Source organism: Caenorhabditis elegans, chromosome IV (genome assembly GCF_000002985.6).
Source record: "Caenorhabditis elegans chromosome IV".
NCBI classification, from domain to species: Eukaryota; Metazoa; Nematoda; class Chromadorea; order Rhabditida; family Rhabditidae; genus Caenorhabditis; species Caenorhabditis elegans.
Genome location: NC_003282.8, coordinates 5,226,034 through 5,241,137, shown reverse-complemented (window position 1 = coordinate 5,241,137; position 15,104 = coordinate 5,226,034). Strand labels below are relative to the sequence as shown.

Here is a 15,104-nt window from a genome sequence, read left to right as displayed (position 1 = left end):
GCTTTTGTATAAGTCCCTCCACGAGTGCCTCACCAGTAGAAAACACTAAAACAATAAACTATTCCATTTCCATATTAAAGTTTTCGTTTTGTTTTCAGGTTTACATCTCTATTCATCTGCTAAAAGCGATTTTCTGCATTTTTTAAATATAATCTTCCTTACATGCTAACATACTTTTTTTGGTAAATACGGCAATGCTGAACAGTTTAATAAAAGAAACAAGAAGGCTCCATATCATTTTGCCGTACTTTTGAATTTTTGAAAAAAAAGATCCTCGGTGAATGTGACTGAATTGTTTGTTTGTTTTCCAGCACTTTGTGAAAAATTTGTAAAAAAATTTGACCGTGTGGGAGAGTTAAACGTAAAACTTTATTTTTTCAATGTTTTTTTTTCAGAACATCAGTGCAGTTGATTTAAATTGGTCATGCACTCAGGTTTAAGTTTGCTCTAATTCTTGCCGGTTTTTATCTGGTATTTACAGTATGCCAGTAAAGATTAGAGTATTAGAAAATCATACAAGAACTATATGCAAAATTGTCAAATTTTTTTCAAACCTCGACATGGCTTTCTGAACACAAATTGGCCATCTTTGCGCGAAAAATTGGTGAAGAACTTGGCTGCAAATAATCTTAATTTGAAAAATTCTTGTTGTTTTTGATTTTCAATTCAATTCCAAAATTACGTAAAATAAAATAGAAAACTGAAAACGTGAAGTGGAAACGCCACGTGAAGATGTTATCTTTATCCTATTTTGACCTAACAGAGCGTGTAGTTATAATTGAGATCATGGACGGCGGGGCGGATTTCGGAAGAGACAATTTGTGCGGGTAACTGCCAGAAAAAAGAAACGATGATTACTTCAGGTGGAATAGCTCGGCATTTGGCTCTAGCTTCTTGCCCAAGTTTAGCCCAAAAAATATTAACTTGGATCAGAAGCTGTCTAAACTTGGGCAAAAGTTTGGCAAAAGTTTGGCAAAACTTGGATTCAAGCTTTACCAAAGTCTAACCCAAGTTTCACCCAACTCTTGCCAAGCTTTGGCCCAAGTTTGAAACGAAATAAGAAAATTTAGGGCCAAAGTTTGGCAAGAGTTGGGTGAAACTTGGGTTAGACTTTGGTAAAGCTTGAATCCAAGTTTTGCCAAACTTTTGCCAAACTTTTGCCCAAGTTTAGACAGCTTCTGATCCAAGTTAATATTTTTTGGGCTAAACTTGGGCAAGAAGATAGAGCCAAATGCCGAGAGGTCAGGTCAAAAAGAGGTCTAGGTTCTTGTGAAAACGTATTTAAAAAAAAACAGAATTTAAAAGAAAAAAGCTGTTCTGGAAAAGATACTATTTTCTTTTGAAATTTTGTTGTTTTGTTTCCAATTTTGATAATTTTGCATTTTTCGTTTAAAATTAACATCCTTAATTTTTATAATAAAAAAATTACCACAAAAAAGTTCCCCGAAAACGCCTAACAGCACCTGACATTTTCTGGGTTTTTCAAATTTATCATAAAAATGTGTAGGCGTGAGGTAGGCGTAAACAGAAAAAAACGTGGCTCAGAAAAAAAAAGATCTGTATTTTTTTTCAGGCCCACACACTGTATATACCTGGAGGCCATCTAAATATTTTTCTCGCGGTATGCATGAAGGACGCGGCTTCACTTTTTCCGCCAGCGAAATATCTTTTTCTTTCTCTTTCTCGCCACCCAAGTTGTGAGAAGACACAGTGGAAAAACATGGAAAAGACGATGACACGATTAATTATTTGTGATGAATTGCGGACAGGTGGAGGTGATTTTGGAATAAGAGATGTTGAGAACTTGGAGAAAAACACGAGAAAACACTTTGGGGGCATAAAACCTTTTTAGCTTCTTAGTTTCATCCAGAAAAATTATTTATATGGCAGGAGATGTAGAGTTCAAAAAACTGGGAGACGAGGAGGCAGGGGTAATCATTGTGGGACGGCTTGAAATATGTAACGTTTGTTAATTGAATTGGTCTGCCCGATACATATTTTTCTTTGTTTCAAAATTTGAATGAAACCATAAAATCATGAGAATGCCTACAGTTGCTTAAAAGAAAACTGAAACAGTCAAAAATTGATTTTTTTAAAAGTTTAAAAAATTTACATTTTGAGTGCAAAATATTTACTGTTTCAAAAACAATTAAAAATCTTTGTTTTTTCCACCAATTTCGATCTTGCAATCTTTTTGATTCTAAATAATGTGTTTCGCTCAAGATCTGGGAGTAAAAATTTTACGCCAACTAAATTTATTCGAATAGGCATAGGCAGGCACATAGAAGTTGAGACCTAAGCAACATAATGTTTTCTTGATGATTCCAGAAAGTCATATTTTTAAAAATTGTGCAAAATCTTCGACGAAAAACGATGTGGGCGTTATAATGATACCTAAATTTTTCACATCCTAATTTTTTTTAATAATTATTCGTATTTGAACATTAGTGGAACTCCAAATTTCTCAAAAATAAAAACAGGTAAAATATTGTATTAAACGATTTTGAAGAACAGACTTGCAAAATTAACAACTTCATGAAACAGTGTATAATTGAAATAAACAACCTTCAGCGGCGGGAGCAATGCAACGGCGCTGGTGGAGAGCCTCCGGCAAGTCTCGCCGAATTTACTCTCCGTGGAGCTGATGGAAAAGATTTTTATGATGTTTCGCTTGTTGATGGATATAATATTCCAGTTCTTATTGATCCTTATGGTGGTGAGGGTGATTGTAGAAGAGCAGGAGGATGTTTCAAAAATATCAATGATTTCTGTCCAGGCGATCTTGCAGTGAGAAAAGGTAAGTGGCGGTGGGGTTGAGAATTTTTAATTTTCCGTTAAAAAAACTTCAAAAAAATAAATAACCTGTTTAATTTTTATTTAAAGTCATTTTTGCTTTAATCACGGAATGGATAATACTTTTACTTTGAAAAAGTTCAGAAATAATCACATATTGAAACAGAACAAATTTTTAAAAACTAAAATTTCTCCAACTGTTTCAATTTCAGATGGTCGTACCGTTGGCTGTAAATCTGGTTGTGTTGCTTACAACAACGATCAGGAATGCTGCCGTGGAGCATTTGGAACTCCTGACAAATGTAGACAAAGCAGAACTGCAATGCTTTTCAAAGATGCTTGTCCAACTGCATATTCTTATGCTTATGATGATGCTACTTCCACTTTTACTTGTAAAAATGCAAATTATGTAGTTCAATTTTGTTAATTGAGTGGGCTTAAATTTCTGGATAAATGTTCTGGGTTTTTTTAAAGCATTTTCAGAAAATTTCTGCAGAATTTCGCAGCCTGATTTTATTTTTGAAGCGTGCTTTTAACTGAACATAATAATTAATTTTTAAATCTTATTGGAATGAAAATTAATAAATGAATCACAAAACAGGTTAAATTTAAATTTATCGACAACAAAATCAAATATAAAAGGACAAAAGAAAGAAATTTTAATGATATCAAACATAGAAAACATGGGGAATCATTGATATTCACAGGAAGAATAAATAATTAACTATCAAAGGGGAGCAATCATGAAAAGAACAAAAAAGAGTAAATTATTTGAAATGGCTATTCGAGTAGTTAATGGGGGTTTCTATTTTCATCAAAATATACATTTTCTGGGGAAAATGATTGGAAAGTTGGATTGAAGTAATAAGAGTAATCCATTGGAGAGTATGGATATGGGATAGATGAGTCAAATGGAGAATATGGATGGAACGGATATTGATACTGGTTTTGGGATGAATAGAGTGGAGAAGAAGGAATATACTCAGTTAGATTACTCTCGTTTTGATTCACAAGATATTGAGACGTTTTCACTTCTAGAGTAACTTCAGAATTATCCACAACATCCTTCTTTACAGGCTTCTTCGATGACCTTTTTGATGGTAGTTGTCCAGCTGCATCAGAAGTTTTTCTTTTTATTCCACCTTCTGACCTATTTCCAAAAGTTGAATGCTTGTTCAAATCAGACTTCCATCTTCCCATGGAAGCTTGCTGATAAATTGAAACTGGGAAGAATTGAGCAATTTCCATTTTAAAGATATTTGAGGCAATTTCTCCGGTTGTTAGGTTCCTGATTGTAAGCACAGGCACGTACTTGTGCATTGTGTGAACATAGAACTGAAATAAATAGTTTTTCAATAAATTGATTAAAGCAATAAAAATAGAAACTAACCACATTCTCCTTTTCTGATAATTTCTCACTTGTTGTAATCCTCACTGAAGTGAATTCAACTGTTTCAGCCATCAATTCTTTTCCAAGTTTTGTTCCTTCTGGATGAAAGAAAAACTTCATATTATGATGTGGTTTTGGTTTACGAGCAGACGATGGAGCCCATTCTTTGTTTTCATTTATTCCATATCTGAAATAATTAGGAATTTATTTAATTTTTGTAAAATAATCAAAATTACCTGATATTATCCATCTTTTCAAGTGACAGTACCAATACATATCTTGAATTTTCTTCCAATCCAGAGATTTTGAATTTGATTTCAGGGAAAATTGGAGTAATTCTTTTACTGTTTGAAATCATTTCCATATTTGGATATCTTTCTTTCCATAGTTCTTCATTTGACATTTTCACAACGATTTGAGTTGATGGATTCATCGCAGAGACCTTTATCTGAAATTAAAAACGAATAGAAAAATTAAAAAATATATATAAAAGCAAAAAGAAAGAAAAAAATGAACTGTATTCTAACCGGAATGTTGTAATGAATGATTTTCTGCCTCCATGCTCATCTTGTTTCAGAGCACACACAGCAGGCGGAGTCTGAGCACGGAGGCGGGGTCCATCCAATTATCGATTTCCTGAGAGCTAACATATTCTCAAAGACGTCAATAAATAACAAATATATTAACGATAAGAAATTAAAGGTTATAGTAACAAGAGATTGAGAATTGAAACAATTTTTCGAAATTAAGGTTTACCGGAAAAAAATTGGGTTAGTACAATACCAAATACGATACATTTATATTTTTATAAAAATACAGTTCGAACAGGAAACAAGACGACGACTAGCATGTGAGTGATATGTTTTTTTTTACAAAATTAGTGGGTATTTATTGAGTTAAAATGAAAGTCTTATTGAACTGACTTCAAAATTGTTTGATAGAATCTTTTTAAAATTGTACTGTTTCATTCATTTATTTAAAGCAGTGGATAGGATGAGCCAATTGGTATTTTCTTATGAAAACTTCGGCATCATATACATTGCAAATTATAGACGAAGACGTTTCATTGTCAAAACAAATTAGTTTGGTGTTAATTTTGGGCTCTTTGGAATTTTCAGAAACTGTGAAACGTATAAATTAGGAAATATTTTTTCTCAGTTGAACAGTAAGCGCAAACAAGGCATTTTTTAAATAACGTGGCTAATATTTTTAAAAGATATAGTAAAAAAAGAAACACTGACCTAAACTTTTAGCCCAGAAAGTCAAACAAATCGTTATCAAATTGATATTAATCTGAAATAACTCAATACAAATTTGGTATACAATCAAAGCACAAGATTTTTCCTACTTTGTTTTTAAAAACAAAATGAAACATGTGAACATATATGATATTGAACTAATAATTTTCTTGAAGAAACTCAAAAAACCCTGAAAGGTTAAGCTTTTTTTTAACTCAATGTCGGTAAACTGGTTACATTAGGTTATTTTTTCCTCTCAAATTCAAAGAAGAAATTGCAAGTTTGAAAATGAAATGCTACTTTAAGTTTTAATTTCTAATATTTTCCACAAAAAATCCTCGGTCTTGTATTTTAATCTCCTGTTTTTATATTGACCCTTATTCATTTCCCATTGTCTGTCAATATAGTTGTCATTCCAATGATGACAATAGGTGCTTTCGGTAATAATAAGGAATTAATTTATATAAAAATTGGGTGGAATACATTTTGTCAGGATTTTCAGCCTCTGTGTATGTTAAAGATGTGAAATGGAATATTATATTGATCACGGAAGCAACAATAAATTATCCTCCTTTTAGTTATTTTTCATTTTTTAGGCTGAACTGATATTGTCATCATTGGAATGACAACTATATTGACAGACAATGGGAAATGAATAAGGGTCAATATAAAAACAGGAGATTAAAATACAAGACCGAGGATTTTTTGTGGAAAATATTAGAAATTAAAACTTAAAGTAGCATTTCATTTTCAAACTTGCAATTTCTTCTTTGAATTTGAGAGGAAAAAATAACCTAATGTAACCAGTTTACCGACATTGAGTTAAAAAAAAGCTTAACCTTTCAGGGTTTTTTGAGTTTCTTCAAGAAAATTATTAGTTCAATATCATATATGTTCACATGTTTCATTTTGTTTTTAAAAACAAAGTAGGAAAAATCTTGTGCTTTGATTGTATACCAAATTTGTATTGAGTTATTTCAGATTAATATCAATTTGATAACGATTTGTTTGACTTTCTGGGCTAAAAGTTTAGGTCAGTGTTTCTTTTTTTACTATATCTTTTAAAAATATTAGCCACGTTATTTAAAAAATGCCTTGTTTGCGCTTACTGTTCAACTGAGAAAAAATATTTCCTAATTTATACGTTTCACAGTTTCTGAAAATTCCAAAGAGCCCAAAATTAACACCAAACTAATTTGTTTTGACAATGAAACGTCTTCGTCTATAATTTGCAATGTATATGATGCCGAAGTTTTCATAAGAAAATACCAATTGGCTCATCCTATCCACTGCTTTAAATAAATGAATGAAACAGTACAATTTTAAAAAGATTCTATCAAACAATTTTGAAGTCAGTTCAATAAGACTTTCATTTTAACTCAATAAATACCCACTAATTTTGTAAAAAAAAACATATCACTCACATGCTAGTCGTCGTCTTGTTTCCTGTTCGAACTGTATTTTTATAAAAATATAAATGTATCGTATTTGGTATTGTACTAACCCAATTTTTTTCCGGTAAACCTTAATTTCGAAAAATTGTTTCAATTCTCAATCTCTTGTTACTATAACCTTTAATTTCTTATCGTTAATATATTTGTTATTTATTGACGTCTTTGAGAATATGTTAGCTCTCAGGAAATCGATAATTGGATGGACCCCGCCTCCGTGCTCAGACTCCGCCTGCTGTGTGTGCTCTGAAACAAGATGAGCATGGAGGCAGAAAATCATTCATTACAACATTCCGGTTAGAATACAGTTCATTTTTTTCTTTCTTTTTGCTTTTATATATATTTTTTAATTTTTCTATTCGTTTTTAATTTCAGATAAAGGTCTCTGCGATGAATCCATCAACTCAAATCGTTGTGAAAATGTCAAATGAAGAACTATGGAAAGAAAGATATCCAAATATGGAAATGATTTCAAACAGTAAAAGAATTACTCCAATTTTCCCTGAAATCAAATTCAAAATCTCTGGATTGGAAGAAAATTCAAGATATGTATTGGTACTGTCACTTGAAAAGATGGATAATATCAGGTAATTTTGATTATTTTACAAAAATTAAATAAATTCCTAATTATTTCAGATATGGAATAAATGAAAACAAAGAATGGGCTCCATCGTCTGCTCGTAAACCAAAACCACATCATAATATGAAGTTTTTCTTTCATCCAGAAGGAACAAAACTTGGAAAAGAATTGATGGCTGAAACAGTTGAATTCACTTCAGTGAGGATTACAACAAGTGAGAAATTATCAGAAAAGGAGAATGTGGTTAGTTTCTATTTTTATTGCTTTAATCAATTTATTGAAAAACTATTTATTTCAGTTCTATGTTCACACAATGCACAAGTACGTGCCTGTGCTTACAATCAGGAACCTAACAACCGGAGAAATTGCCTCAAATATCTTTAAAATGGAAATTGCTCAATTCTTCCCAGTTTCAATTTATCAGCAAGCTTCCATGGGAAGATGGAAGTCTGATTTGAACAAGCATTCAACTTTTGGAAATAGGTCAGAAGGTGGAATAAAAAGAAAAACTTCTGATGCAGCTGGACAACTACCATCAAAAAGGTCATCGAAGAAGCCTGTAAAGAAGGATGTTGTGGATAATTCTGAAGTTACTCTAGAAGTGAAAACGTCTCAATATCTTGTGAATCAAAACGAGAGTAATCTAACTGAGTATATTCCTTCTTCTCCACTCTATTCATCCCAAAACCAGTATCAATATCCGTTCCATCCATATTCTCCATTTGACTCATCTATCCCATATCCATACTCTCCAATGGATTACTCTTATTACTTCAATCCAACTTTCCAATCATTTTCCCCAGAAAATGTATATTTTGATGAAAATAGAAACCCCCATTAACTACTCGAATAGCCATTTCAAATAATTTACTCTTTTTTGTTCTTTTCATGATTGCTCCCCTTTGATAGTTAATTATTTATTCTTCCTGTGAATATCAATGATTCCCCATGTTTTCTATGTTTGATATCATTAAAATTTCTTTCTTTTGTCCTTTTATATTTGATTTTGTTGTCGATAAATTTAAATTTAACCTGTTTTGTGATTCATTTATTAATTTTCATTCCAATAAGATTTAAAAATTAATTATTATGTTCAGTTAAAAGCACGCTTCAAAAATAAAATCAGGCTGCGAAATTCTGCAGAAATTTTCTGAAAATGCTTTAAAAAAACCCAGAACATTTATCCAGAAATTTAAGCCCACTCAATTAACAAAATTGAACTACATAATTTGCATTTTTACAAGTAAAAGTGGAAGTAGCATCATCATAAGCATAAGAATATGCAGTTGGACAAGCATCTTTGAAAAGCATTGCAGTTCTGCTTTGTCTACATTTGTCAGGAGTTCCAAATGCTCCACGGCAGCATTCCTGATCGTTGTTGTAAGCAACACAACCAGATTTACAGCCAACGGTACGACCATCTGAAATTGAAACAGTTGGAGAAATTTTAGTTTTTAAAAATTTGTTCTGTTTCAATATGTGATTATTTCTGAACTTTTTCAAAGTAAAAGTATTATCCATTCCGTGATTAAAGCAAAAATGACTTTAAATAAAAATTAAACAGGTTATTTATTTTTTTGAAGTTTTTTTAACGGAAAATTAAAAATTCTCAACCCCACCGCCACTTACCTTTTCTCACTGCAAGATCGCCTGGACAGAAATCATTGATATTTTTGAAACATCCTCCTGCTCTTCTACAATCACCCTCACCACCATAAGGATCAATAAGAACTGGAATATTATATCCATCAACAAGCGAAACATCATAAAAATCTTTTCCATCAGCTCCACGGAGAGTAAATTCGGCGAGACTTGCCGGAGGCTCTCCACCAGCGCCGTTGCATTGCTCCCGCCGCTGAAGGTTGTTTATTTCAATTATACACTGTTTCATGAAGTTGTTAATTTTGCAAGTCTGTTCTTCAAAATCGTTTAATACAATATTTTACCTGTTTTTATTTTTGAGAAATTTGGAGTTCCACTAATGTTCAAATACGAATAATTATTAAAAAAAATTAGGATGTGAAAAATTTAGGTATCATTATAACGCCCACATCGTTTTTCGTCGAAGATTTTGCACAATTTTTAAAAATATGACTTTCTGGAATCATCAAGAAAACATTATGTTGCTTAGGTCTCAACTTCTATGTGCCTGCCTATGCCTATTCGAATAAATTTAGTTGGCGTAAAATTTTTACTCCCAGATCTTGAGCGAAACACATTATTTAGAATCAAAAAGATTGCAAGATCGAAATTGGTGGAAAAAACAAAGATTTTTAATTGTTTTTGAAACAGTAAATATTTTGCACTCAAAATGTAAATTTTTTACCTTAAAACTAAGAAGGCCCCACAAATTCCAATTTGCAAAATACATAGTTAGTTTAACTTTAAAACATTTGTTTCTATCAATTTTCGTCAAATACTATTTAAAAAATGTGTTCCCCATTGGCAACTTCTGAGTACTGTAAAGTTTTGGTAATCAACTATTGTTTAATCTATATTTCTGAGCATCTTCGAGAAAAATATGGAATTTATTGAAAAAATGAACATATTTTTGCATCTATGAATTTTGAAAATTTCGGAGTTCCCAATATTTACCCCACAATTGCCTGTTGCACAATTCATATTCCCATCACAATCAGTTCTCGGCCAAATTCTCGCAGATTTCCATCCGTCATCAACATAAATACTTCTTGCTTCACCTGCATTCAATCGAAATCCTCCTCCTTCAGGATTTCCCGGTCCTAGAATTCCAGCCCATGTTGTGAATGGACACTTGTTGTAGATTTTGATCTCTCTCGATAAAGATGGAATGACGAAAAGAGAAATTGAGAGAATACCGGCGAAAAATAACATTTCGAACACCGAGTTGCCCCCACGCACTTATATACTGTTCCGCTGGTAATGAAAACAATGGTGATTCATTTTGGAAATCACTAGTTTTTGATCGAACTTCTGTTTTTTTTTCGCTCACTATCTTATCTTTTTTGTTTCGACCAAAGTATACTTAGAATGTGGTTGTAAAACTTGATTTTTATTGTAAATCCCACCAACATACATACAAAATTGTGAGAAATTGATCATTAAGTGTAGTCATAATTTCTAGTAATGTGAGCAGGAATTAAAAAAAGAAGTTGAAACCGAACATTATTTTCATGCCACACATTTATTTACAGTTTTTGTTTCCGTTAATATTTTACCACTTTTATAATTTTTTCAAAAACTATAGCACATATTAATGTTAGAAAATTATTTCAACTTCATATTTATTATACAAGTTTTTTCCTAATTTCCGTTTTTGCCAAAGGTCGGTATAACAAAAAAAAACAATTTTAGTTGGAACAATTAGATAAAACTTGCGGTTACATGGATTCCCCAAAGCATATACTTATCACTTTAAAAAATAATTTGGAGTTATTGTTATTATTCTGTTCCGATAAAAGCATTACACATTTTCATTGGGCTTACTTCAGCTTTTTTGCATATATTTTTCATTTATCTTCTCATAAAAATGAGCTTTTTAAAAACATTTGAAACTTTGACATAATTATGCTTTTATTGGTGCAGTGATTTTATTTTCCAAACTAAAAAAATAATAATTTTTATCAACAAAATTGAACCAAGTATTCAGCATTTGTCTGACAACCGAATGAAGATGTCGCATCGTCAAAAAGAAATGAGTAAGCACTTGGACAAGCATCTTTAAATGTTTGAGCCACATGACTTCTGAAGCATTTATCCGGAGTTTCAAAGTTTCCACGGCAACATTCTCTATCAGATCTCAAAGCATCACATGGTGATCTACAACCGACTACATTGTTATTAACGCTTCTACGATTTGATGTAATTCTCATTCTCTCTGGACAGAAATCGTTTATATCAGAAACGCATCCACCAGCACGACGACATCCTGAAATTTATATTAAATCAAGTAAATTGGATTTTCCATAAATATTCCATTACAGATTTTCAGACTATCCGTTTCACCAAAAAAAACTTCAAGCAAACCTTGGCCCCCAAATGGATCAATCAAAATTGGTACATTGTATCCATTGATCAGGGAAACTGAATACACGTCTTCATCATTTGATTCATTCAAACTGAATTCAGCAACGGTGAATGGGAATCTACCGATTGTTCCATTGCATTGTTCACGGTTCTGAAATAAAGAATTGAAAAGAAAACTGCGTCCATTATTAAATAATTGTTGATAAAATTTCGGTTTCTTGAAAACTTCGGGTTGAAACAGTGATTCATATAAACATGAAAGAACCAAATTTTTATGCTTTTCTATTTTGCTTTTTCTTACCCCACAAGTTCCAGTTGCACATCTCATTCGAGAATCACACAACGTCCTTCCCCAAATTACACCTTCCCAGCCATCTTCCACAGAAATTATTCGATTTTGCTCGTTTCCCAATCGGAAGCCGCCACCTGAAATGAATATTTTAATATCGATACCTGATATGATGACTCAACATTGCATTCACAAATTGTCAATCGTGAATTCCCAATGTGAAACAGTAACAATTTTTTGAACTTGAAACATGTTTTCTTAATACACTATACAAACTAGGAAATAGTTTACATGCCTACATACCTATTTTAATGCCTATACAAGTGCCTAGCTACCATATCAGCCTTACCTTCAGGGTTCCCGGGACCCACAATTCCTGGCCAAACTGGGAATGGGCAACGATTGAAAATATTAATTTTTCTGTCTCCGAAAGAGTTCAAAGGGAATAGAAAAGCTATTAGAAGGAAGAGCATGTTAAGCTTGATATTTTCCAAATAAAATCCCTATTTTTGTAGTGTAACTGTCCAAGTTTTGATAGGTCATTTGTGTTGGTTTAGATGGCGGTTTGGAGTTGAAAAACAGGAAAAAATAAATGCTGAGCAAATATGTGCATAGTTTGTAAAAAACAAAATGAGTTATTTATAAGAGTTAAGAGTTAATAAGAGTAATATAATTGGCGATTATTTGATTTCGAGGAGGCTGAGCATTGGCAATTTTTGTTTCATGCTTTTGATTTCATCAACACTAAAAACATCTTACTTTAGTGAGACTGCATCTATATAACAAATTGCCTTTTAATTGATTGAAACTCTTACAAGATCCTGAAAAACTGAACAAGAAGTAAACAAATTTGTTTCAATCTCATAGCAAAAAGTATGGCTATTATTGGGGACCCTTGTGTCACTAATTTTTATACCGGAGTGCTCGTAATGAGAAAATAAAATCTGACATTGAGAACCAAGTACGACCTCGTATTACTCGGATTGAATTTTAGGGTTTCCAACTCCTGTTTCCATTTTCCCCAAAAATTGAGAGAAGATCCCTGACAAAAAATAAATTTTTTGTGCAAATAATGTATTTAGTCAGTCAACATTTTCAACATTTTCAAAAATATGGGCTTTGAGCCCATTTTATTCTCACTTGCAGCCCAACAACATCCAAATTTCAAATTTTTATTCTACAGAACTTGAGAGTTCACATATTCTATCCGTCGAGGGTGTATCCTGGCAATGCCTTGCGGCAAAGAACTGTGACACTGGAGGCACAAGCTGGTCCACGAGCCGAGTGTTCCTTTCCTTGGTAACCATATCCGTACGACTCGTTGCGAACATCAACCTTGGCAAGGATCTGTTTTCCGCCTGGCAGGTTAACGACTCCAACTGAGATGTCTCCCTTGTGGTTGTTAACGTGAACTGGCTTCCAGATCTTTCCAGCATCAAAGTTGGCAGCTTCTGGGAATGGAATCCATCCATACTCGTATCCAACGACGTGTGGTCCAAGACGAACAAGCAATTGAATGGATCCAACGTTCTTGCAGTATTCGTTGTTGAACCAAGAGAAGTTGGCAGCAACCTAAATATTCCAAAATTAGAATTTCCGTCATTCATAAGATCCACAAACCTTTCCTCCCTCATTCCAGACACGACCCATAACAGGTTCACCCTGCATGTACCACAAGGCAACATATTGATCGGCACTGACTCCTGGAAGAGTATCCAAAGACTTATCCAAAGCTTGAACAAGCTTGCGAGTAGGCCATGGATCTCCCTCTCGGATATCGATCCATTCGTCGTGTATGACACGTGGTGGTGGTGGGCCCGGTGGTGGGATTGGTGGTGGTGGTGGTGGTTTAGGACAGTTCTCGCATTCGCAGTGTGGTGGTCCTCCGATGCAGTTGCGAGTGATGATGTACATTTCATTCAACTGTGGACCGACTTGTTTGATCACCTTGCCATTGAACGAGAACCATCCTTCCTCCGTCTTATTGTCAACGTATCCAAGAAGATTGCCTTCCTTTCTCTTCCAGAAGATTGGGAACGAATCTCCACAGCGAACAAGTTGATGTTTGTCGTCGATCTTCTCAATACGATCCTTGTATTTGATCCATTCATACCAGAATCCTGAAATGTTTATTCTCTTTAGCCCAATTGGTTCAATCTTTCAATTTGGTTAACCAGTTCAGTCAAGTTAACCAAACATCCTTATCTAAAGCCATCAAGCTCACCTTGGTTGTTGTGATCTCCGACATACTGGAGCACCTGAATTTGTCCCTCGAGCTGTTGCTTGGTCGTCAACTCTGCCTGCTTGTATGGGAATGAGCATTCAACCACTCCTCCGTTGTTCCAGGAACGTCCATGAATTGGTTTACCATGTTTGTACCAGAGAGCAACATACATGTTCTGCTCTCCCATACATTTGACAGGACTCGGCGGGAACGGTGAACCAATCGGCTGGAAAGCCCATGTGTCTTCTTTTGGTGGCGGATTCGGCTTCGGCGCCATCGATGTTGTTTACGATGATTGAAGGCGATCGAAGTATTGTTCCAATATGAGCAAATATGGCAATTTCGACTCCTTTTATAGGGAGATTCTTTTTCATTAGGGAGAGGTTACCAGGGGGTCACATTAAAATTTTGGCACTTTAGATGTTCTGAAATTTAAAAAAAAAAGTGTTCTTCTGTTTTTGTATTTAGCGCGGTTTCACGTGTTTAAAAACATTTTGTTGAGTTGAAAAAATAGTTTCAAGAATTAACTCATGAAGCAAAAATCTAGGGTTACAGACGCAACTGCTAATTAAGATAGGGATGCGGCTTCGCTCAGGAGCCGCCAAATTTTTCTCCACTTTCTCAGCAAAGTATATATATTTTTGGTCCAAAGCAATAAGTTATTCAGTATCCTTATTCCATAACTTTTTAAAAACTCACTTACAGAGCTTACTTACTTCGGCTTGTTACAGTGCTGTATTATTCTAAAGAATGATTCACATCAAAATTCATATGTCATTTTTGCAAGTTTTTTTATTGATTTATTGTACTTCTTTGACTATTTTCGTTTGCTTTGTATTGATTAAGCTCGGATCACAAAAATCTAAAACTATACTCGTTTAAATGGAAATGTTGATAAAAATGGACAATTTCCCGATTGCTTTTTGAGACCTCTTTTAATTTGTATATTTTTAGCTTTTTTAATGTAAATAAAAATTTTCCATTATTTGTATAAATAAATACAGTTTTCTATTTTCTTGAAATTTGATGCAAATTTCTGGACATTAACATGATCGACTTCTTATTTAAATTGGAGAGCAAACGTTTTCTAGTTACCATATACTTTTCCAGGAACTTATTGTCTTTATCAAAAAG

At 33.4% G+C, this 15,104-nt stretch overlaps 5 protein-coding genes, 7 non-coding genes and 1 pseudogene across 13 annotated transcripts; 3 read left to right on the top strand and 10 right to left on the bottom strand.

Annotated features, from left to right (window-relative positions):
• Positions 1-784: 784 nt before the first annotated feature.
• thn-7 lies at positions 785-3,220 on the top strand (annotated as a pseudogene). The gene is made up of 3 exons: positions 785-871; positions 2,572-2,797; positions 3,006-3,220. Coding segments are annotated over exons 1-3 (528 nt in total).
• A 365-nt stretch (positions 3,221-3,585) lies between these two features.
• Positions 3,586-4,616, bottom strand: tbx-30 (Putative T-box protein 30/42; the record flags this gene model as incomplete). Its single annotated transcript, NM_068349.1, has 3 exons — positions 3,586-4,128; positions 4,184-4,370; positions 4,420-4,616. 3 exons carry the CDS (start codon positions 4,614-4,616, stop codon positions 3,586-3,588), a joined length of 927 nt encoding a protein of 308 aa, NP_500750.1.
• A 2,646-nt stretch (positions 4,617-7,262) lies between these two features.
• On the top strand, positions 7,263-8,293 carry tbx-42 (Putative T-box protein 30/42; the record flags this gene model as incomplete). Its single annotated transcript, NM_068348.1, has 3 exons — positions 7,263-7,459; positions 7,509-7,695; positions 7,751-8,293. The coding sequence occupies 3 exons, from the start codon at positions 7,263-7,265 to the stop codon at positions 8,291-8,293; spliced, it is 927 nt and encodes a 308-aa protein (NP_500749.1).
• Positions 8,294-8,488: 195 nt separating this feature from the next.
• thn-5 (Pathogenesis-related protein 5-like) lies at positions 8,489-10,308 on the bottom strand. The gene is made up of 3 exons (NM_068347.3): positions 10,048-10,308; positions 9,082-9,307; positions 8,489-8,873 (listed from the first exon to the last, which is right to left on the bottom strand). The coding sequence occupies exons 1-3, from the start codon at positions 10,303-10,305 to the stop codon at positions 8,659-8,661; spliced, it is 699 nt and encodes a 232-aa protein (NP_500748.2). The 5' UTR covers positions 10,306-10,308; the 3' UTR covers positions 8,489-8,658.
• Positions 10,099-10,248, top strand: Y59E9AL.37. Its single transcript, NR_131479.1, has one exon. It is a non-coding gene; the product is annotated as an Unclassified non-coding RNA Y59E9AL.37 (non-coding RNA).
• Positions 10,309-10,526: 218 nt separating the features above from the next.
• Positions 10,527-10,547, bottom strand: 21ur-7305. The gene has a single exon (NR_053777.1).
• On the bottom strand, positions 10,528-10,548 carry 21ur-14497. Its single transcript, NR_053776.1, has one exon.
• Positions 10,549-10,999: 451 nt separating this feature from the next.
• Positions 11,000-12,219, bottom strand: thn-6 (THaumatiN family; the record flags this gene model as incomplete). The annotated part of the gene is made up of 4 exons (NM_068346.2): positions 11,000-11,359; positions 11,458-11,608; positions 11,759-11,883; positions 12,096-12,219. The coding sequence occupies 4 exons, from the start codon at positions 12,217-12,219 to the stop codon at positions 11,055-11,057; spliced, it is 705 nt and encodes a 234-aa protein (NP_500747.1). The 3' UTR covers positions 11,000-11,054.
• Positions 11,629-11,649, bottom strand: 21ur-11509. Its single transcript, NR_053775.1, has one exon.
• 21ur-15179 lies at positions 11,632-11,652 on the bottom strand. Its single transcript, NR_053774.1, has one exon.
• Positions 11,633-11,653, bottom strand: 21ur-8445. The gene has a single exon (NR_053773.1).
• Positions 11,906-11,926, bottom strand: 21ur-6927. The gene has a single exon (NR_053772.1).
• A 682-nt stretch (positions 12,220-12,901) lies between the features above and the next one.
• On the bottom strand, positions 12,902-14,286 carry nsph-4.1 (Nematode Specific Peptide family). The gene is made up of 3 exons (NM_001028365.6): positions 13,971-14,286; positions 13,367-13,866; positions 12,902-13,318 (listed from the first exon to the last, which is right to left on the bottom strand). Exons 1-3 carry the CDS (start codon positions 14,245-14,247, stop codon positions 12,950-12,952), a joined length of 1,146 nt encoding a protein of 381 aa, NP_001023536.1. The 5' UTR covers positions 14,248-14,286; the 3' UTR covers positions 12,902-12,949.
• Positions 14,287-15,104: the final 818 nt, after the last annotated feature.

What these genes read in the sequence shown, in the direction of transcription:
- thn-5 (NM_068347.3), bottom strand. Translation starts at nt 10,305, where the DNA reads ATGTTATTTTTCGCCGGTATTCTCTCAATTTCTCTTTTCGTCATTCCA. An exon ending in GTGCAACAGGCAATTGTGGG is followed by an intron (nt 9,308 to 10,047) that starts GTAAATATTGGG and finishes AACAACCTTCAG; the next exon opens with CGGCGGGAGCAATGCAACGG. An exon ending in CGATCTTGCAGTGAGAAAAG is followed by an intron (nt 8,874 to 9,081) that starts GTAAGTGGCGGT and finishes TTTCAATTTCAG; the next exon opens with ATGGTCGTACCGTTGGCTGT.
- nsph-4.1 (NM_001028365.6), bottom strand. Translation starts at nt 14,247, where the DNA reads ATGGCGCCGAAGCCGAATCCGCCACCAAAAGAAGACACATGGGCTTTC. An exon ending in CGGAGATCACAACAACCAAG is followed by an intron (nt 13,867 to 13,970) that starts GTGAGCTTGATG and finishes TAAACATTTCAG; the next exon opens with GATTCTGGTATGAATGGATC. An exon ending in TCTGGAATGAGGGAGGAAAG is followed by an intron (nt 13,319 to 13,366) that starts GTTTGTGGATCT and finishes TGGAATATTTAG; the next exon opens with GTTGCTGCCAACTTCTCTTG.